Here is a 23,108-nt window from a genome sequence, read left to right as displayed (position 1 = left end):
AACAGCTGTCCCTAATTCAGTACTGATAGCTGGGATTCCAGGGCCAATGGCCTTGCTGGCAGATTTCCAGGATTAATAGTTATAACACCTCCAATAATGCCTAACTGAGCTAAGCTGCAATAAACATGCAACGTGTACAGCTCAATGTAGGTGAGTGGTGCAGTGGCCTATAGGTGGCGCTCTTGCCTCACAATCAGGCGAGTTCTAACCTAAGTAGAGGCTGACATTTCTATCTCTGGGCACACTGAGAATACATCTGTTGAAAAAAAAAAACTCTCCACATTGCCGACAGGAAGGGCATCCAGCCAGTAAACATTCCACTCCAGTTGCCCAGACTCCACCTTGCAAGGGATTATGGGGTTGTTAAAAGAGGATGTTTAAATGAGGATGTACAGTAGGGACCTTGTATGGATTATCTAGAGTTCAAAACTGGGAAGATAAGAAACTGAAGCAGGCAACTGTTCATTTTCAGAGCTTAGACTAGCTCTCCCATACATTGGCAGGATAGGACTCACTTGTCTAGACAACAATCTACACTGAATTTCAGTGCCTCGGTTTAAGAATGCGTTTAGAAGGCTTTAATAGTATATTTGTCACTGCATCAGAATCAGATTTTATTCAAGTTACACCATTCTTTTCAGCACATTAAAGGTTAGGATTACAAAATAAAAAGATTCGTGGACTTGGTGATTTGAATGGCTTCTTCCAATTCTATGACTCTTATCATTTTAGTCATTTTTGCAATATCCATTGTGTTTATTTTCACGACATAAGAAATGACACTCTCTGATTCATCATATTCATACTAAGGCAGGAATGTACAACTTTCTTAAATCAGATGCTGCATTTAAAAAAAATTAGCTGTTGAAGATCTCAGGTGATGGCACCTGAATGGATGGGGTCAATTTAACTATAATGGAGAGGTTTGGGATGCAATGTCTTCAAACTCAACAAAGTTTAAGGCACACAGTTTTGTCCTTAATTCATCCCCATGTTACCTAAATGTTTAGTTTTGCTTGCTTTGGAAATCTTCTAAGGTCTGTGGAAGGGATAAGGACAAAGCACATGCAGCATGCCCTAATACACTGATGTTTTGTTTAACCATTATACAATATTTCCTAAGCCTTGCATTGGTTGGATTCCCACATGAAACTAAGCCATAAACCATGGTTTCTAAATGCCAGAGTTTAGTGAGAACAATCAACCAATGGAACCGCTTGTCTTCAGAAGTTGTGGGAGCTTCATCATTTCAGACTTTCAAGAAGAGATTGGACTGTCATTTGTCAGAAATAATGTAGGGTCTCCTGCTTGGGCGGGTGTGTGTGTGTTGGACTAGATGACCTACAAGGTCCTTTCCAATTCTGTTAATCTGTATCTGTATCTATGAGCCACAGTGGTTAGAGTGCAGTACTGCAGACTACTTCTGCTGATCACCGGCTGCCAGCAGTTTGGCAGATCGAATCTCACTAGGCTTAAGGTTGACTCAGCTTTCCATCCTTCTAAGGTGGGTAAAATGAGAATTGTTGGGGGCAATATGCTGACTCTGTAAACTGCTTAGAGAGGGCTGCAAAGCACTATGAAGTGGTATATAAGTCTAAGTGCTATTGCTATCTATATTAAGTCACAATCATGAGGGCCCATGTTGGTGCAGTGGTTAGATTGCAGTACTACAGGCTAACTCACTGCTCACTCCAGTTGTTCCATTCCAAGCTACTCAAGATTAACTCAGCCGTCCATCCTTCTGAGGTTGGTAAAATGAGGATCCAGATTGTTGGGGCCAATATGATGACTCTGTAAACTGCTTAGAGAGGGCTGTAAAGCACTGTGAAGCAGTATATAAGTCTAAGGGTTATTACTAATGCCATCATGCTACATGCTAAAATAATGAATTTATCAAAATGTAGCTGCTGTCCAATTAGAAGAAAATATGCTCTTCTACAGTTTATACAAGATTACTATACTACAAAATCTGCCCTTTGTGGTCTTTCTTCATTTCTAAACGGTGCCGTTTACTTTTATTCAACAAAACTGTGTTTTTATGTCTGTGTGAAAAAGAAATAGAAGTACACCACTGAATTAAAAGAGGACTTTCACCTTCCTACATTTACAAGTTTTAATATTTCAAAACATTTTATTTTTTAAAAGGAGTTAGATTTCAGACACTAAAAAGGCAAGGGCAGGAGAGAGATCATCACATTTCTCTGCATAGTAACTTAGATTTTACAAAATGTGTGTGTTTTCATAAAAAAATATAATAGCAAAAGAAATCCATATTCAGACGTGTTTAAACTTCATGCAACAGAAGAGCCCATTCCAAGATTCCTCTTTGATGGGCCTTTTCAAAAGCAGAACAAATAAGGAATGACAAAGCCAACACAAGAAGTTTGTTTAATGCTTTCTTCAGTTCATGAATTAATTGCAGAGGTCAGCCAGGCTCCGATCCTTAGATGGGGTCTGGTTTCCTGCCTCTGGGTCAAAGACTACATCATGCATGAATAAAGGAAGTGATGATTTTACAAAAGGGAACCAGCAGCCATTTCTTTCTTTCAAAAATTTGCCCTTAATAAAGAAGAAAAGCAAGACTAAGCATGGTGTTCATTTAAATTAGTATTCATCATCATTATTGCTACACCAAAATCAGGAAAGAAATCTGCCATTTTAAACTGACCTAAAACTTGACTTTTTTTTTAAAAAAAGTACATATTTGGAAAATGGTCATTTTTACACATTAGTATCTATACGTGTACACAGTCATACATGCACACGTTGGTTTTAGCGCCCACAGTAAAAGTTTTCGGAAGTTGATATGTGCTCCATTTTGCATTTGTTAAGAAGCTGTTTCTTTCTCCATGATGGCAGACTTTAATCAAGTATGTTATATAAAAGGTATTGGCATGAAAAAGCAGTACCCTTCTTCCTTATTGGCAAAAAAGGTTTATCTCCAAATTTAATTACACATCAATAGTAGCACAAGTGAGATTTTCTTGGAAAGAAGGATTATCCCCTTTAAAAGAATTGTTCCATCTTTTACCAAATATGCTCACCCAACCCCAGAACACACAACATGAAGACACAAATGCTAACAAACAAAATGTTCTACTTTTTTTTTAACCACAGTATTATACATGAAGAAATGGAGCAAAGATTTTATGAAGTTAATTTTGGAGCCCCACTTTCTCAGATTGTAGGTAGGAGTTGCTAGAAATAACTGACTTCCCAACCAATCCTAAATGTAGAGAACTACAGTAGACACCAGAGAAGGTTTTAACCAAACCACCTCATAATACATAGCTAGTGTTTTAGATTGAACACTTTTGTTTTAACAAAGGAAAGTGGCAATTAGGATGTGATGTATGTCAGCACATTACAATTCTGAAAAAAAATGGCTAAAGTCAGAAAGTCATTCTGGTCCCAGCAATGGAAGGAGGAAAGATGTGTTCTGTTTGGAAGGAGAAGGAAAAAAATCGAAAAGTTTAGAGATGTGGAAAGGCACGGTCTCCATTCCTGATTAAATTGCTTTCTCATTTGATGAGAGATTGTACAAGAATGCCCTGTCGATCAATCAGAGATTTCAAAAAGGAGCAGGGGGAAAAAAAAGTTAAATTGAATTTTGCAATTACAAATAGAGAAAAACAGGCAAGGCATATTACAAACAAAGGCAAGAAAGAGTTTTGATCGTTTGACACAGCATCATACCCTGGTCATATTCAAGAAAGGAAATTGTACCCTGTTCTCAACACAATGCAAATAGGGGAGTTTCGCTCTGCGGGAGAGAGGCATTTTGGCATGTAACTAAAAGAACAGTCATGGGCCCCTCCCATTGTTCTACCCATGAGAAGCCATTGCTAAAGTTTATACCTATTGCTGCAGTCACTGACTATTTTGAGGTCCTGAGGTACGTACCCACCTTGGCATAAGAAACTGATTTGGCTCAATTGTCTAGAAAGGATATTGACATCCTCAGTGTAAGAAAAAAAAACCTTGATTTTGAACTATTTGGGGAAAGAGCTTGTGCAAACCATAGGAACTATACCTTGTCTCAGATCCCGTTTCCTAAAAAGAGCAGTTTAGAAACTGAGTTAAGAGGAAGCATGTGAAACCTAGTCACCAATTCAAATCATGCTTGGTGCTTTCTCAGCTATGCTCCCTAGCTCTCTGATGAAAACAATCTCTTGGAAAACTAAAGAAGCTTTGGGAATATTAACTGAAGCACTGATAGAGGTTCTATGTTCTAAATACATAGTTGTGAGAATGACACACTTTTCTCTGCACAAGGCAGAGGTGTGAGATCTCAACTTTGGACCTTTCTAAGCAAACACTACCAAACAACAACCCCCCACCCACCCACCCCTGGCAACACACCATATCATTCTAACATACAAGATGACATCAACAAGAATGGAAGAAGAAACAAGCCAGGTATCTACTTTAGACTAGAGCAAACGACATATAAACTTTTGGAAGTAATTTCTTTGTCCTGACATAAATTGGTCATGAAGGATATAGTTCATCATGGAATAAAAGTTTTTGCTATTGGAGGGCTATTGTTGTTTGTTTGTTTTTGGCACATCAGAGAACATCAAAAACTTAGACATGGAAAAATAAGATCAAGTGATGGCAGGCTGACAATATTTTCCGGCTAAATACAATTGCAACCAACATTCTTCTTTTTTGGGAGGGGGGAGAAACATGCACTTAAGCTGACATCCAAAGTCACCAAGCAGCTCTCGCTTGGCTGACTCAAGGATTATATACAAAAGAGGACTATCTTACAATTGGTAAGAAATTCTCCCAGTAAGACAAAGCTGGTGCACAGCAAAAGAGGGTTTTTTTGTACCACACTGGCAACAAAATTGTTGCAACAAAAGGCAGATATGTTTATATATGGCTTGGATTGCTATTAGTCCTTGCATTTCATTCTTTGCAGAGATCTTCACTGGACCTAGCTAGACATATCAGTAAAGATTGCTGGACTGGCTTTCTTTGCATTTCTCTCACTTAAAAATTGTATGTGTCGCCAGTTAGGTTTCCAAAGGCTGCCCCAAAGCCACCTCCAATTTAGGGAAAGAGCTGTTTCTTGGACTGCAGGCTTGGGATCTCAGTTGTCAAAACGCTCAATCTAGAGAATGAGATCAGCAGTATAAAATATATGACTCACACATTTTGTGAAGGTCAAAACTACCTGTCCAGTCTAGTCTAGTGATAACCAATATAAATATTGCTTACACAAAGTTGCTATTCATGTGGTTCTGCCAGTGTGGACAGTGAAGTGTGAATCTAACTATGTCTGCTTCAAAAGAAACTAGAGGGACTTCCATCAATATTTTTTTCTATAAATCTAGGTTGTTATGTTATCTTATGTTGTTACAGCATAAGATCATTTTTGAGGAAAAAGTTGGAGCGTTCACATTCCACTGATGAAATGTTTTCCTGTTTAAGATAGTAGTCAACTGGTTTATTTTAAAACATTTCTTCGGTCTCTGCTTAAGGCCATGGCCTAACCTACAGAAAAGTCATGTAATATGAATCTAGAATATACAGTTCTGTTTGCCCTAATGCAGGGGTGTCCAAACTTGGGAACTTTAAGACTTGTGCTGGCTGGGGAATTCTGGGAGTTGAAGTCCACAAGTCTTAAAGTTCCCAAGTTTGGACACCCCTGCCCTACTGTTACTGGGTCTGCCAAGTCCCAGACAGTGTCTCAGGTAACGTCCTACCAGCTGTTGTTCTTACATCTGTTCCAGGATGCAGATTTCTTAGCTAATATAACAGGTGTGATGTAGCAAGCCAAGTGGAGCTCCATTCATTTTTCTCCTCTTGGTAAATGCCATTGAGCTAAATCACTATGACACTTGGTTTACAAATAGTGACCATGTTCAGTTCGCTGCCTGTGCTTTTTTAAAAAAAATAGAATGGAATAGGCATATAAACAAAGATGTAAGTCAATTTCTACTGTGTATATTACAGACCTAAATGCAAGCTACATCTTGTTACTCGGATGCAAACTGCTGCGAAAATATGTTTGAATACGAAAGTCTTCATGGGGTCAGGGAAAGTTAACAAATTAGCAAAAAAAGAGACTAGTAAAGTGTGAGTACCCACAAGTAAAGAGTCTTATGGCCACATTATAGGTACAATGCAGTTATGTGTACTGTAATTTTCCTAACAAGCAGAGGAACATCCAATTGTGTTTATATATATTTGTATGTGTGCGTGTACAGAGATGTATGTTAGTGTTTCAAACCTTCCAACTATTTTCATGTTAAATTGAAGAGATTCCACTTATTTTTCCCTAGAGATTTAAAAAAATTGCTTGCAATGGCATACTGGTCCAGACCATTGGTTTGGGCCAGTATGTCAATATCCCTGTATATATACACAGGGCCTTCTCAGTACATTTCCTACATTATCAAATTGTGGAGTTACCTACCAAATGACTTTTACCAAGCACCATCATTATATCTTCATACAGAAGCCAAAGATTTGCTAAATCATTTGACCTTTAATGGCATTATCTAATTGGAAAATAGGATTTTCATTACTGTACTGCCCTATTTTTACACTTTTAATTTTATTTAAAGTGTTGTAGCGTTTTCCCTAAAAGATTGTTTAAAAATTAAAGAGTTACCTTGCTCTCCAGAAGTAAAAGATTAAGTATTCATTTCTTCACGATCCCTTTGCCAAACTTTACATAGCACATTAGTTTTTAATGTTATTCACTTTTATTGAAAATAAAATAAGAGAACAGGGTTTTAGATTTCTTATAGCAGCCTCCCTCAAAGACAATACTCTTCATATGTTTTGATCACAATTATCACCATCCACTTCCTGGCAGATGGGGTTTTTAATCCAAAGTAGGTGAAATACATTGGGTTGGGGAAGACTAAGAATCACTCTGAAAGGAGCCCACATAGATTTTGCAGGGTGTTTTCTGGATCAGGAGACTGGATTCAAATCCCTGAAATTATAGTCCTTAACTGGGAAGACAGTTAAAATGGCTGAACAGGGAAAGTGGGTAGGGATAACAGATTTTGCTGAACTATATAGGTTTTCCTAAATTTTGAGTATTTTTACTTCTGTCCTTCCAGTGTATGTTGCTCAATCATAAATCATGGCAAAGAAAATGGAAGCAGTGATTAGACCAGGGGTGGGGAACTGTGGCTCTTTTGCGACTTGTGGACTTCAACTCCCAGAATTCCAGAACCAACATAGCTGCCTCAGGAATTCTGGGAGTTGAAGTCCACAAGTCGCAAAAGAGCCACAGTTCCCCACCCCTGGATTAGACCATGAGTATTATAGTAAACGCAACAGGCCATTTCCTGCTGCAGTATTATGCTTCCAAGGCACTGAGGAATCCCAGACTGGGTTAAAATTAAAAGGCAGTGATGTGAGCTGAATGTGTGCTTAAAGAATTTATCGAATGCTATGTGGAAGACTAATATTTCCTAGGCAGGAGACTGGTATTAACAGCTTAGCAGTTCATTATGGGTAGAGAGAAGAAGGATTTATGCTCCTGCCACCTTACTTTTTTTTTTTACAGGCTGAAAAAACTGATAATCTTCAGATATCTATTGAATTAAAGGGCTAGATGGGAAGACAAGCCTCCAGTCCAAGATCTAGCTCACTGTCCTGAACAATTTGGGGATTGTTGTTTGCTTTATGACATTATATGTCCTATCTTACGCAAATGCTGGGTACGTTTTTCCTTTAGTTCATTTACAGGCAGAAGGCAAATAACACCTTTTCTAAACAAACCCAATACATCCAGTTCCCCCTATTATATGGCTAAGATTGGCAAGTGCACCTCCACGAACAGGACAAGACTGGATAGACAGTGGCACAGAAGGAAATGGTGTTGAAAATAAAAAAAGGAGAGGATTACAAACACACAAAATGTGCAGTGTCCACAATAGAAGCGAGCTACTACTTTTTTCTTGGATTCAGTCAGCCTAGATCCAGATGTTTGAATACAAGTAGGGAAATTGTGCTGGTTTTGTCCATAAAGAAGAACAAAAGCCACGAGAGTCTGAAAGGCATACTTCCTTAACATCCGCATTCAATCAGAAACGACTCAAGTGCTTTGATGCAGGACGGTCTTGCATCAAATGCAGGATTGTCCTGGTTGCAATTCCTTCTAAGCATAGTCAGGATGGTTTTGATGGAGGACACAGTCCTGAAAATAAGTAACCTTCAGGAGTAGGATCTTGGCTCTTGATTTTTATTTTTATTTTTGCAGAAAGTTTTGGTGTTCCAGAAACTCCTCTGCTGTACTACAACCAACTTCATATTAAAATGAGACTTCGTTCACTCACTCATCAAGGCTTTTGTTAACCACAAACAAAGTAAGTTGGTGCAATCCTTAAAAAGAAGGGCAAATTGCCAGAATGATGAAAACACCCTGGCTAATACTCCAGCAGGGATCCTAATATGACTCAAAAGTTCCTCTCTAGAGCACATTTGCCATTGCAGCAGCATAAAGTCTTCTGGCAACTGGTCCAGTCCTCAGACCTATAGATTTTCTCCTGGCTGATACTGGGGTTCTGTTGATGTGAAGTAATCCTCCAGGAAAGCTTGGAGGTATTCAAAGGTTGGCCTTTCCTCAGGATCCTTTCTCCAGCACTGGCACATCAGATCGTGGAGAGATTCTGGGCACTCTGGTGGACAGGGCATCCGATAGCCTCGCTCCACTTGATCTAGGACTTCCCGATTCACCATGCCTATGACACAAAAAAAGGGGAAAGAAAGAGACAAAAGAAGAAGAAAGAGAGAGAGAGATTCTTAATATAATTGGTACAGAGTGAAAATACTTGCAAATTGTACCTTGTTTCACAATTTTGTTCTTCTTTATTTTGTTGGAATCAAATAGTATACCCGTTTCCCTGAAAATAAGCCCCTGTCTTATTTATTTATTTTTTGCCACCAAAAAAGGCATCAGATCTTATTTTCAGGGGGGGGGGGATTTCATCCACTGACTCACCTCACTGGTGCGTGGCGCTTCCAGCCTCTTTTTCACTATCTGAGGCCTTCAGGAACTTCTTCATCTGGTAAGGCCAGCAAGCTTTCCTGAAGGTCTTTGTAGCCAATAACAGAGCTCTGGATCAACCTGGAGCTCTGTTATTGGCTACAGAGGCCTTCAGGAAACCATGCTGGCTGCAGAAGAAATGGGCAGAGGTGTGCGAGGCCTGGATGCAACTATCCAAAGGTAAGTAGTAGTACTTACCAAAGGTAAGTAGCTTAATTTTTACCTGTGCACCCTGGAGTGGGTGGGATCTTAAGGTAAAGGTAAAGATTACCCTCGCACATATGTGCTAGTTGTCCCCGACTCTAGGGGCGGTGCTCATCTCCGTTTCAAAGCCGAAGAGCCAGCGCTGCCCTAAAATGTCTCCATAGTCATGGGGCCGGCATGACTAAATGCCAAAGGCGCACTGAACAATGTTACCTTCCCACCAAAGCTGCTCCCTATTTTTCTACTTGCATTTTTACATGCTTTCGAACTGCTAGGTTGGCAGAAGCTGGAACAAGTAATGGGAGCTCACTCCTACGTGGCACTAGGGATTCAAACCGCCAAACTGCCGACCTTTTGATCGACCAGCTCAGTGTCTTAGCCACTGAGCCACCACGTCCTTAATTTTTACCTGTGTACCCTGGAGGGGGTGGGTTCTTCATTAGGGGTTATTTTGGGGTGGGTGGGTAGGGCTTATATTAGGCACACATGTAAAAATCAAGCTAGGACTTACTTTCCCAGTAGGTCATATTTTTGGGGAAACATGGTAGTCTCCAATCAAAACATACAGGGGCATTAGTCAGATTGGCACTCTATGTCTATTGTATGCTATCGGACAAATGCTTTGGCTTGGTCATAACCCATCCAAAGGTTGGGTTGAGAGGGTGAAGAACTGGAGAGATGAAGTTTAGTTGCCACTGCCTGCGTTTATATGGCGGTTTTCATCACTTACAGTTAGTAGGGCCTGCCTTTCAAGGGGAAAGAAATGTGGTGTGAGCCATAGCCAGCCACACTCTAGCCTCCTCTTTCATGAATGATCTGGTTTTCTTCATATTGTATTCCTTCATTAGATTTTTTATCCCACAGGAACTGATGGTAGATGGAAAGAGCTCCCTACAGATGCGTTTGAAGCTCTTGGCACCTATATCAAAACGGAACACACACTTACCGGGATAAGGTACTCGACCTTTGGTGGCAAGTTCTGTCAAGAGTATTCCAAAGGACCAAACATCTGACTTGATAGTGAACCGACCATACAGAGCAGCTTCTGGAGCAGTCCATTTGATGGGGAATTTAGCACCTAAGCCGGAAACAGAAATGTAAATAAAAAGGCGGAAAACTCTCATTCAGGTTTCTTGTCTAGGGATCGCAAGAAGAGAAGACAAATGGAGGTGAATTACATTCACATGTGCTGTCATGTCTACTAACTACTTTTTATCATTCATCCACTGTAAGCAACACCATAGTAATTTGAAACATACCTAATTACTGCATTTTTCGGACTCTAAGATGCACCAGAGTATAAGACGCACCAAGATTTTGAAGAGGTAAATTTTAAAAAAAGGTTTTGCACTCTGCAGACCTCCCAAACCCTCTGCACACCTCATTTTTTTTGTGAAAAATGGGGCATGCAGAGAGTTTGAGAGGCCTGCAAAGTGCTCCTGGGGGCTGGGTAGGCAAAAAAGAACAAGGCCAGTTTTTCACAAAAATGGGCCCTTTTTTGCCAAAAAAAGAGGGCATGCATAGCCTTTAGGTGGCTTGTAGAGTGCTTCTGGGGTCTGGGGGGAGGGAAAAAAGAGCAAAAAAGGCTCGTTTTTCACTTGTTTTTGCCCTCCCCAACCCCCCAGGAGCACTCTGAAAGCCTCCAAAAGGCTACGCACGACCATTTTTGTGAAGGGGGCGGGGTTTCACCCTCTTTTTTGGGGGGGAAGGTGCGTCTTATACTCTGAAAAATACAGTATATAACTTGCTGGCAAATGAACTTCTTACTAGTATCTGCTGAGCGAGAGGATGCCTACATCCTACTGATACTACCTTCTTTCCCTCTGAAGCAGCAATTCTTTAGGAAATGGTATTTTTTACCTAAACAGACTAAAGAGGGACCATACCTTGTCTTGCTGTGTATTCATTGTCCTCAATCAGTCGTGCCAGTCCAAAGTCAGCTACTTTGCATACCAGGTTCTCCCCCACAAGGATGTTGGCAGCTCGGAGATCTCTGTGAACGTAGTTCATCCTTTCCACGTAGGCCATGCCAGAGGCAATCTATCATCATTCCAAAGGCAAATTAAAGTCTGAGGTAGTTTGACAATAATTTTGTTCTGCAGATTTTACTCCTTGAAGAATTAGTCAAATCGACAAGCCTTATTCACTTCGTAACAAGGGAAATTCTGGGTTACAGTCATTTGTGTAGCAAAGTCTTTATGATGGTGATCTTAAAATATCAGCATAGGATACAGACTAAATAATAGTTAAGGATGAGGCTGACTACCATTTTTAAAGAAAATTACTGAGGCCTCTGCTGCAAACTAAATCGCTTACTTGAAAGCACTCAGAATTTCACGAGTGTTTGCATAAGATACTTATGTATAGTAAGTCAATTAAAATTATGTAACTACATTTGCACAACAAATAAGGCTTCCTTAATGTTAATGCTTCTTTGTGATTTGGCCTGATGCACAAGACCAAGCTATTTGCTTAATTTGTAATTCAATATATTTTGCAAAAATTTTAAAAAGTGGATTAGTTCAATAAGCAGGTTATGTTTTTTATGTTACAGCCAATATATATATTTCCCTGGCCCAATTCACTTCAAATTACAAGAAGAAAAATCTGATGTGAATGCATTTGTTAAAATGGCTACATTTCATTTTGTATAAATAAATCGTAGATAAGATGCAATCAATTCAAACTTGACAAAACAACAACATAGCTCCAACAAATCCAGTGCATTAAAAGTCCTCAAGTACAGAGGGAAGAGTTGAGAATACTTATAAAACAATGATGAAATTTGAGGACAGAGTTCAAAAAATTACAGAGACATATGAAAGTGATAAGAAAATTGTTGACGTTGACAGCAAATCGAGTGTGGAGGGAAATGATAAGAGCGGAATACAGAAAAGAGAGATCGATGAACTGGAACTCTATCTCAGATGTCAAAACATAGATGAAGATAGGGGAGAAAATTTGGCAGAGACAATGAGAGCAATTTCAGCAGAAGCACCAGTGATAACAAAAGTCAAGCAGATGAAAAGAACATACGGAGGGGTTCGAATTCTTTTAAGATATCCAATCAACAACAAGTTGTCAAGAGAAATAAGACTTATCAAGAAAACACTTAGAATAAAGATTCTACAAATGGCAAGAGATATTGGACTACACTATTTCTGGAAGGATACAGGATGATGAAATGAAATGTCACAATAAAATTTAGTTAAATGTAGTTAAACTTTGAGTATTATGTATAAGATAAAGTAATAATAGCTACAGTCAAATAAATGATCAATAATGATAATAAAGCATTTATATATACTAGATTGATAATATGAAATTTTATAAAAAACTGTAAGTGATGATGATGGAGATGATGTAGAAAAGCCTTTTTATAAAAGATTAATAATTTTATATAGAAGAGAATATAAAGGTGTAATATCACTGGATGATTTCAGGATGATGTAATGAAATGCCATAATATAAATTTACTTCAATAAATATGCCTCATATAAAAAGGATGTAATAATAGCTACGCTTAATGGAAGTTTAACAATTATAATAATTTGCATAAATGTATATTTGATTGATGATACTAATGGAAAAAACATGGAATTGAAAATTATTAAAGAATGTTATTAATGCTAAAATAATAGAATGATTTCGAATAGGATACCAAAAAAATCTTTATTATTGGATATATTGAAGATTAAATAATGAATCATCATAATATAAATGCATACATATTTAGAATACCTTGTTTAAAATGGTGAAACAATAGTGATAATTAAACAAATGAAGTACAATAATAATGTATACAAAGATATTTGATTGACAATAAGTGATTTTTGATAAAGCTCAAGTGATGACTATGAAAGGACGGAGAAAGATTTTATAAACAATCGACACACTGTATGTAGAGGTTTTTTATGTTATATATTTTGCGTGTTTATGTTTGTTTGAAAATAAAAAAAATATTTTTAAAAAAGTCCTATCCTGAGATCCAAAAGTTTGAGGAAACAATAATTTTTCCTTGATACACCAGCTGATGCCATTCTAACTGGTTGTTGTGGTTGTGGTGTTTGAACAGAAAAGCCTCAGTCTCTCTCTTTCTCCCCATATAATCCTTTGCAATGAAATGGACAGCAAACAAATAAATAAAACGAATGTATTGCTTCTCATGGTGGGAGACAAATAAAAACTCTTGCAAATGGTAGATCTTAATGTTCAGGCAGCTGTCCATAAAGGGTGTCCTAAATATGGTGATTGCAAAAAGAGCACAAGAAACAGTAGATTGCTTTCTATACCAGTTCAGAATCTACCTCTCAAATGCTGAGTTGTGATATAGATGTGAGAAAGATGCACTAAGTCAGGGCTGTCAAACTCCCGGCCTAAGGGCTGGATGCATCACATGTTGGCCACACCCACACCTGGTTTAGCAAAGGGGGGGGAGCCCCAATACATCATGTGATGCCTCTGTGACGATGTGAGTCTGACACCCCTGCCTAAGTTATCTGCAGCCTATGCAAAGCTTTTTACACTCACCTGTGCAGCCATGTCCACCAGCTGGGGCAGTCTCAGATATTTGCCCATCTCTCCCTTCAAAAAATCCAGGAGGCTCCCTACAATATAACAGACAATTGTCAGGAATTCACATAGGGGAAAATGACAAAGTCATTAAGCTTTCTAAAGCCTGTCATTATTATCACTTAGCCACACATGTAAATGGGGGTGTAATTTTCTATTCCTTGAGTTTTATTATGACACGTTAAGCAAGAACTGAATTGTGAATTGCCTACGTGCCAAGGAATCATACTTCAGTGCTTGCTAAACAGTATATGAATTCATTCAGCCCCGAATTACAATATCTTTAGTTGTGTAAATGCATTTTTAGCAGTCAGCCTCGTGTTTCACATGCTATTGTATTCAGTAACACAGAAATTATAAATATATATACAGTATATTGTGTGTGTGGTGTGTGTGTGTGTGTGTGTGTGTGTGTGTATATGTATGTATGTATGTATGTATGTATGTATGTATGTATGTATGTATGTATGTATTTGTGTTACAACCCCTGGCATGCCCAAATATGGGAGGGAGCTCACTACTCCCCCTTTCTGTCCTTCGGTTCATTACAGAAGACCATCCAGGCAGAAAACCATATTTTTATTTTTAATGTTGCCTTTGCTATGTTTGTGTTGTATTTGTGCTGATAAACAAATAAAGGGAGACTAGTATAGATCTATTTCAAGCTATTTAGCTCTCATCAGCTAGCCATACCCTTACTGGGATCAGTTGATAAGGAGGAGAGCCTGTGGCTTAGTGGCTAATACATCTGCCTAATATGTAATACAGCTCAGGTTCTAATCCCAGTAAGGGTATGGCTAGCTGATGAGAGCTAAATACCTTGAAATAAATCTATACTAGTCTCCCTTTATTTATTTATCAGCACAAATACAACATATTATATGTTGTATTTGTGCTGATAATATAGATATATATCTATATCTATATATATAATATGTTTATATTAACCTTAGAAGTTCTAGCTAGGAATGTACAGATAAAGAGGAACAGATAAATGGACTAGAAATCAAAAAGGAACAATTTAAGTTACAGGCTTTTGCGGACGATCTAGTTTTCGTGTTAGAGGATCCTATAAAGTCTGGTATGAAACTTATTGAGGAATTGACAGAGTGTGGGAAAGTAGCGGGTTTAAAGATAAATATGACAAAGACTAAAATGCTGGTTAAAAATATGACATCCAAATCGAAAGATGAGTTAACGAAGAAATTGGGTATCCAAACTGTCAAAAAAGTCAAATATCTAGGTATACATTTATCTGCGAGGTGTGTGTCCATCAAAGAAGATAATATACTAATTTGATCAATAAAACTAAAAAAGACTTAGAAAGGTGGAAAAACCTACAAAAAACCTACAATTGTCCCTGATGGGTAGGATCGTAGTCATAAAAATGACTGTATTACCAAAATTTCTTTTCCTATTTCAGAATATTCCCATTAAATTAGAAAAAGGTTTTTTTAAGGATTTGAATCAATTGGTTTTGAAATTTATGTGGCAGGGAAGAAAACCAAGAATAAAACTCAAAGCTAAGGAAAAAGGAGGATTTGGCGTACCAGATTGGGAACTTTATTATACTGCGGCCACTCTAACATGGTTAAAAGAATGGATAACGTTGAGAAATAAAAGATTACTCAAATTGGAAGGTCATGACCTCCAAGTAGGATGGCATGCCTTCCTTTGGTATGAAAAAGGATCTGCACACAAATATTTCAATAGACATTACATCAGGCAGTCCCTGTTATTAATATGGAACAAAATTAAACATGACCACTATACCAAAACACCCATTTGGCTATCTACAATGGAAGCATACATACACCCAAATTTAATTAATATGGAAAATATAGTTACATGTAAAGAGTTATTGAACAGACAGGGGGAAATCAAAACTAGATTAGAATTGGCATCACAAGGGGTACAAGTAGAATGGTGGTCCTACTTACAGATACAATCAAGGTTTGCACAGGATAGGAAGAAGGAAGGTATTGCCAAAGATTACACAATATTAGATAAATTTTTGATACAGACAGAAAACAGGCTGATCAAAGTCTATAGATTTTTGTTGGAATATAGGCTAGAGGAGGAACATGTCAAAGAAACTATGGTCGCCTGGGCGAAAGATTTCGGTTATAATGTGGAATTGGCTAAGTGGAAAAAACTTTGGATACTTAATCAGAAACTAACAATGGCTACGGCGTATAAAGAAAATATTTATAAGATGTTCTACAGATAGCATCTCCCCCCCCCCCAGCACGGCTCTCCAAAATGTTTAAAAATTTGGCCCCAAATTGTTGGAAGTGTAAAAAAACACCAGTCACTTTTATCATATGCAGTGGATGTGCAATGAGACATAAAAATATTGGGAAATGATTCAACCATGGTTAGAACAAATGGTGGGAGACCAAATCTTGTTTAAACCAGAAATTTTTCTCCTAGGCATGATACCGGAGGGGTTTAAGAAAGATACACTTTATCTAATTATACATGTACTAACTGCGGCGCACATAACTTATGCACAATATTGGAAAAAAGAAAATACACTATCAGAGCTAGATATAATCAGAAAAGTGTTGGCTTGTGCGGAAGCAGATAGGCTCACTCTTGAACTTAAAAATAAAGGGGAATCAGAATATTTTGAAGTCTGGAACATATTTTATGATTGGTGACAAGACTGGAACAAACTGTATATATTGTGATTGGACAGAAGGATAGACAATGTATTAAGTAGGCTAATAGTTAATGGTTGAGACTAGTTATATATAATGTGAATGTATGGTCACTTCGACTTCGTGGTACTGCATTGTTTTAAATGTAGAAATAATAAAAATATATTTTAAAAAAAGAAATTATAAATATAGCTAGGAGAAGGTATATTTTCCTTCCAGTTTCAGATTTCTCCTCTGTCTCTGTTCTGCCTATTTCAGTTTAAAGGAGAAGAAAGCATACAGAGAAAGAGAAAGCACAAATAACAGCAAATGTAATAACAGCAACCTTTGCACATATACTCTGTTACGATGTAAATTGGCTCTTCTGAAACCACAGCATACAACTGCACCAGCTTTTCATGGCGCAATTTCTTCATAACCTGAGCCTCCTGTAGAAATGCTTCTGGAGACATTGTCCCAGGCTTTAGAGTCTTGATTGCTACCCTGGTGGTACCATTCCAGGTCCCTGGAGAAGAAACAGAATTAGTTTTCTCAAACTTACAAGCCTAGATTGTTAGGTACCAATTTCTTCAGATATTAAAACATGTAAGCCACCAGATTTGGAGTATGCTGATACTACAGTCACTGTTATATACAGTTATATACAAAAGAGCCATGGTGGTGCAGTGGTTAGAATGCAGTACTGCAGCTAACTCCACTGCTCACTCCGGGAGTTCGATTCTGAGTAGTTCAAGGTTGACTCAGCTTTCTGTCCTTCCGAGGTCAGTAAAATGAGGATCCAGATTGTTGAGGACAATATACCAGCTCTGTAAACCGCTTAGAGAGGGTTGTAAAGCACTATGAAGCAGTATATAAGTGCTATTGCCATTGTATATCCAAGTATACGGGATATACTGTACATACTGAATACAGCAGAGTACAATTACTGTCAAAAGCAATAATCCTTGTGAATTTGATGCACACATTTCACTTCCAAAACGTCCAGGCTGCCCTCTTATAAATTCCCAATTTCAGAAAGAACTAGTCAAAATATAACAGTCAGAAATGAATGTCAAACTAATTTTAAACTTTGTACCCCTCTCCTAAGAAGTTGGAACTGCAGGTAGAGTTCTAATTCCACATACAGTTTTGTAATAAAAATGGAAATGCAAAAACAGTTTTCCAGTTTGGTATCAAACAGGCTCAACCCTCTTTAATTAAAATGATTAAGAGATCCTCTTGGATCTGTTTCCACAGAAATCTTATACTACGGCTCTTAAGATAACAGAAGGCTCAGCTCATCCATTCTGAACCAACTTGTAACTTGATTTTCTGTATCTTGTCTGACAACATTCATAATATTAATACCCTATGCAAATTGAAAGGTATACGTATTTAGTAGATGGGCAATATCTATTTGAGATGTGGAGTTTGGTCCCACTATCCTTGTCATTATCTTCATTTATATTGATTTCAATGAGTCTGCTCAAACGATTACATTTGGAAACTTCCCACAATCTTTTATATTTGATAATTATGTGTTTGAATACTCTTATTTATTTGTTCATTGGTTTATTGATTTAGAGGCCACCTCAGTCACTGAAGTAACCCTAAGCACCTTACATGTTTGGATTAAAATAGCCATTGAATAATGAAATAGTAAACAGCAGTAATGCATGGTTAGTACAAGATCCCACATTCTTTTGGTGCAAGTCCACCAGCTGATATCATATTACTAAAGCAGCTGTTATAACTGACCTTACACCTTTTGCTATAGCAAGTCATAAAACAATGCAGCTGATTCCTTAGCAACTCAACAATCACCTCCGAAGTCATAGGACAGCCAAAAGTGAAAAGTTTGCTCTAAGTGCTATTCCATGCCTGAAATTGTCCTCCACCGGGGACTTGTACACTGCATGAGTCAAAAAGAGGCCTGTGAAAATACTTACAGACCCCTTGCATCCTGTAGATAAATTGTTTCAACTCCTACCCTCAAAACGACGCTATAGGACACTGCACACCAAGACAACTAGACACAAGAACAGTTTTTTTCCCCTGAATGCCATCACTTTGCTAAACAAATAATTATCTCACCATTGTCAAACTATTCACTAATGCTGCATTAATATTTCTATTAGTCTTCTCATCATTCCTATCACCCATCTCCTCCCACTTATGACTGCAGGACTGTAACTTTGTTGCTTGTATCCTTACGATTTATATTGATATTGATTGTTTCCTGATTGCTTATTTGTACCCTATGACCGTCATTAAGTGTTGTACCTTATGATTCTTGACGAATGTACAATCTTGTCTTTTTATGTACACAGAGCATATGCACCAAAGACAAATTTCTTGTGTGTCCAATCACACTTGGCCAATAAAGAATTCTATTCTATTCTATTCATCTATTCAAAATACATTTTCAGAAATGTGTCGTTCATCAGATAAAATGAGCATATCTGTTCTTGGAAATTCTTACCCATCCAGACTTCTCCAAAGCAGCCTTGTCCAAGTTTGACCTCTAGCCGCAAAGATTCCCGGGGGATTTCCCAAGCATCTTTTGCCAAGCCCTGTGTTTGAGGCTTGCTGGTTGGGCAAACATTGGTAAGACGGTGGCACAAACCATCTGCATGTTCTATGAAAGAATAAAATCAGTTGCAGAATGAAAGAACACCTATGAGGACCCAGATTGTTGAGGGCAATATGCTAACATTTTAAACTGCTTAGAGAGAGCTATAAAGCACTATGCAACAGTATAAAACTCTAAGTGCTATTGCAAATGAGCCCCAGTTCAGAGCAGTTTAGTACCTCTGATTGAATATCCCCTACAGTAAGGATGTCAAACTCAATTTCATTCAGAGCCACTTAATTTGTGGGTTGTGTTTGACCTTGTGGGACCAGGATGGGCATGACCAGCTCAATGTCACTCATATTGGGGACACCTGTGGTGGCCAATTATTAAGGCATGTCTTCTCTCAGACCGTCCCTCACTCTCATTATAATCTCCTTCCTTCCTTCCTGCCTGCCTGCCTGCCTGCCTGCCTGCCTGCCTTGCCTCTTCATTCTCCTTTCTTATTCCTTCCCCTCTTTCCTTATTTTTCCTTCCTTGCTCTCTTCCCACCTTCCCTTCTTTTTCTGTCTTTCCTCTTTCCCTTTCTTGGTTCCTGTCCCTTCTTGTATGCTCAAATGCAAAAGAGGAAACATTTCTCCTTTTGTTTTTAGTTTGTTTTGCTAGCCGTCTGCCAGTGAAAACGGAGCTCAGGAGGGCCATGGGCGCTCCTCCCAAGCTCCATTTCCACCAGTAGAGGCACTGCAGGCTGGTCCTTTGCTGCTTCCAGGGTGGCCCAGTGGTCGAGAGCTAAGCACTCTGCAGGCCGGATCCACCTGCGGGACTTGAGTTTGACACCCATCCTACAGGTGCTCCTCATTGTATCTTGTCTTTTTATGTACACTGAGAGGATATGCCTCAAAGATAAATTTCTTGTGTGTCCAATCACACTTGGCCAATGAAGAATTCTATTCTATTCTATTCTATTCTATTCTATTCTATTCTATTCTATTCCATCCCATCCCATCCCATCCCATTCCATCCCATTCCATCCCATTCTTTTAGTAACCACACTTGGAACCAACAACTTGGCCATTAAATGAAGCAGTTGTGAAACATCAAAAATGTATTATCTTTCTTCAATTTTCCTTTGCTTTATTGACTGCAGATTGGTTACTTTTTCATTACTGTTTTAACTATAAATTGTCTCTAAATGAGGACTATTAATATGTTGGTTTAGACATTACTCTCCTTGCAAATACTATAACTAACTCTTTCCCTTCTCCTGATTTTTGCTCACATACTGGTTGCTGATCTTAATGCATATCGTTTGTTGTTTAGTAGTGTAGTGACTGTGTGTGGGGTCTATTGTAGTGATTGTGAATGTTTGGAATTAAGTGCAAGAGTGATTTTTATTCTTGTTTGGATTTATGAATAAAGCAGACTTATGAACAGCATCTTGGAACATAGTCTGTTTGTCAGTAGAGGAATGTCTATACATTGAATATATACTATGCAGTGTGCCACTGTATTAGTCACAAAATGTATACTTTATTTTATTTTCAAGAGCAATGAACAGAAATCTCATATCGCTTGCAGTGACAGTTCAAAGGTAAAAAGGCAATATACTGTCAAACATTAGAACAGTTAAATTTGGATTCAATGATGCAATCTTTCATTGTTCATTTCATATTTAATATTTTATTACTTGATATAATCAAGTAATCACGTCTTTCAAATATAGTCCAAATATATTCACTCTTTTCCTTATTCTGGGGTATCTCAGACAGAGATCTTTGAAGAGGACACAACCCTCATGAGAAGCTGAAATGACACTTACTGGAATAATAAGCCACTAATTGCTGAAGGCTGCTGAACTGTGTACGGGATGTGATATAAAAGCCACCGTTGTCCAGTTTGCGAATTTTGTAGTGCTTCACATTGAGGCCCTTGGCATTGTCAAAATCTGAGACAGAGAGGCAGTAGGCACCTGTAAAGAAAAAGTGAGATCTATTTAAGACTATAATCATAAAGATAATTTGCAATCAATATTTATTAAGACTGATTAACCCAAGATGACAAGGCTATATTTTGTGTCTAAGTATGTGTGCATCTTCCTTCCTTCCCTCCTTCTCAAAAAAAAATATCAATCCTAGAAAAAACTCATCAATCTCCAAATAACTAAAGGTTTCACATCAAAGCATATATGCAATTAGGTCACATGATATGTATGTATGTATGTATGTATGTATGTATGTATGTATGTATGTCTCTTATAAAATGCAAGCTGCTGATTCCATTTCACAGTGGCATTTTAGAATAGGGAAAATACTGAATGCATACATAAGCAAATCTGTCAAAGCAGAATGTCTTGATCCCAGTTATATAAAAGCAGATACTAAGGCTACAGTCACCAGGATATCAGCTTCACAGCAGGATTAAGATCTGGGGAAGGGGAATGCAAGAAGGGACAACTTTGAAGAAAGCAACCGAGCGACCCAGGCTGATCTAATTATGGCCTGCAGATGAATCCGTCTTCATTCTGATCCTGTCAAACCTCAGCAGCTAATTTGTATGGGGCTAACACAGAAGGCCTTGATGGCAGGTCTTTGCTACAACTCTTAAGCAGAAGAAATCTATAGGGAAAACCACTTCCTCCTTCGCTGTTGGTTCAGTGCTCCAATTAAATGGAAAAAGTGCTGCTCTATTAATATGATTGTGGTATCAGTTTTAGGGTATTACACAAAATTCAGGATTCCAAAATGTTTTTAAAACATATACAGTTCTGAATTAGATCCTTGTTTCCTCTACGGCTTGTATCTTCATCTCAAAATCTGGCTATGGGCAACACTTTGATCACAATTAATAATACAATCCAAATGGTTGACACCGACATGCTTAAAAACTCTTGTAAAGGTCTCAGAGATTATTAGGAAAACGTATTTCTAACATTGCTGTTTAGCATTTATGAAGAATTTTGTTGCTGTTGTCAGTTGCGAAGTCATGTCTGATCCATCGCAACCCCATGGACAACGTTCCTCCGGGCCTTCCTGTCCTCTCCCATCCTCTGGAGTCCATTTAAGCCCATGCCTACTACTTTGGTGACTCCATCCAGCCACCTCATTCTCTGTCATCCCCTTCTTCTTTTGCCCTCAATCTTTCCCAGCATTAGGCTCTTCTCCAGTGAGTCCTTCCTTCTCATTAGGTGGCCAAAGTATTTTTTTAAATGGCCTATATCACCTCATGGGTGCTATGGTTCTCATCCTCATGGTCTGTGACCACTTTTAGGAATGGATGTTTAATCTTATTATTTTGGACAATTTTCATTGGGAATGTGACTAACAAAATTGGATTGAAACCAGACTAAGTTAGAAATGTTTTATTTTTATCTAGGAGACAAATCTCTGATGCATAACTTTGAGCCCTATGACTAGCTTGTTTGGACCAACTCACTGAAAATGAATAATGGTCAGGCAAATGAATGGCCTGAAGGCACTATGTTGACTGTTGTATGACCTCTTGTGCCAAGTCAACATCAGCTACAAACAACACTTGATTTTAAAAACCACTCAAACCAAAAATTGAGATTCCCAACAGTCTGAAATTTGTACCACTGTTATTATTTTTCTCCGACTATGCATATGTGAGACCAAGACATACATGCAAACTTTACAATTCTAGGTGTGTTTCACTATTAGAAAAATGCAATGTATGGATAATGCTAAATCAACTCTGTGCTTGTGTCTATTTTGTGGCTAGTTACATGCAAATTGTTTGTTGCTGTTCTTTTACTCACAAACACAATCTCTATAACCTGTTCCATAAATGTAACAAACAACAGCTCATTGGCAGGGTAGAAAGAGAAACCAGTGTTTCCAGTTGCCATTAGTTACCCAGCTATTTCCCCATTCAATGACCTAGTTTCTATAGGGTTTTTTTATTTTTTTTTACAAAAAAGAGTACAGCACTGAAGTCTCTGTTTACATTTAAACCCCATCCAGTTCTTCACACCAATATACAATGGGGAAATAGAGAGGATGTAGTTTCCTTGACAAAAACAAATGTAAGTATTGTAGATAGAATGGGGAAGCAGGGATAATAAGCATGCTATTAACATAAG

At 38.1% G+C, this 23,108-nt stretch overlaps 1 protein-coding gene and 1 long non-coding RNA gene across 2 annotated transcripts in view; both read right to left on the bottom strand.

Moving 5' to 3' along the window:
- Positions 1–2,111: 2,111 nt before the first annotated feature.
- Positions 2,112–7,178, bottom strand: LOC309389061. The gene is made up of 2 exons (XR_014174886.1): positions 5,653–7,178; positions 2,112–5,543 (listed from the first exon to the last, which is right to left on the bottom strand). It is a non-coding gene; the product is annotated as an uncharacterized lncRNA (long non-coding RNA).
- Positions 7,179–7,240: 62 nt separating this feature from the next.
- SRC (SRC proto-oncogene, non-receptor tyrosine kinase) overlaps positions 7,241–23,108 on the bottom strand; it is a 116,443-nt gene continuing 100,575 nt past the window's right edge. Inside the window, exons 6-12 of the mRNA XM_081946718.1 lie at positions 20,829–20,978; positions 18,920–19,075; positions 16,784–16,963; positions 13,754–13,830; positions 11,110–11,263; positions 10,170–10,301; positions 7,241–8,714 (exon numbers count right to left, since the gene is read on the bottom strand). Coding sequence (XP_081802844.1) covers positions 8,506–8,714; positions 10,170–10,301; positions 11,110–11,263; positions 13,754–13,830; positions 16,784–16,963; positions 18,920–19,075; positions 20,829–20,978 — 1,058 coding nt within the window. The 3' untranslated portion in view covers positions 7,241–8,505. The remainder of the gene's footprint in view (positions 8,715–10,169; positions 10,302–11,109; positions 11,264–13,753; positions 13,831–16,783; positions 16,964–18,919; positions 19,076–20,828; positions 20,979–23,108) is intronic.

This window comes from Natrix helvetica (genome assembly GCF_964273705.1).
Source record: "Natrix helvetica genome assembly, chromosome: 3".
NCBI classification, from domain to species: Eukaryota; Metazoa; Chordata; class Lepidosauria; order Squamata; family Natricidae; genus Natrix; species Natrix helvetica.
Note: the sequence above shows the minus strand (reverse complement) of the source record. Positions and strands in the feature narration are given on the sequence as shown.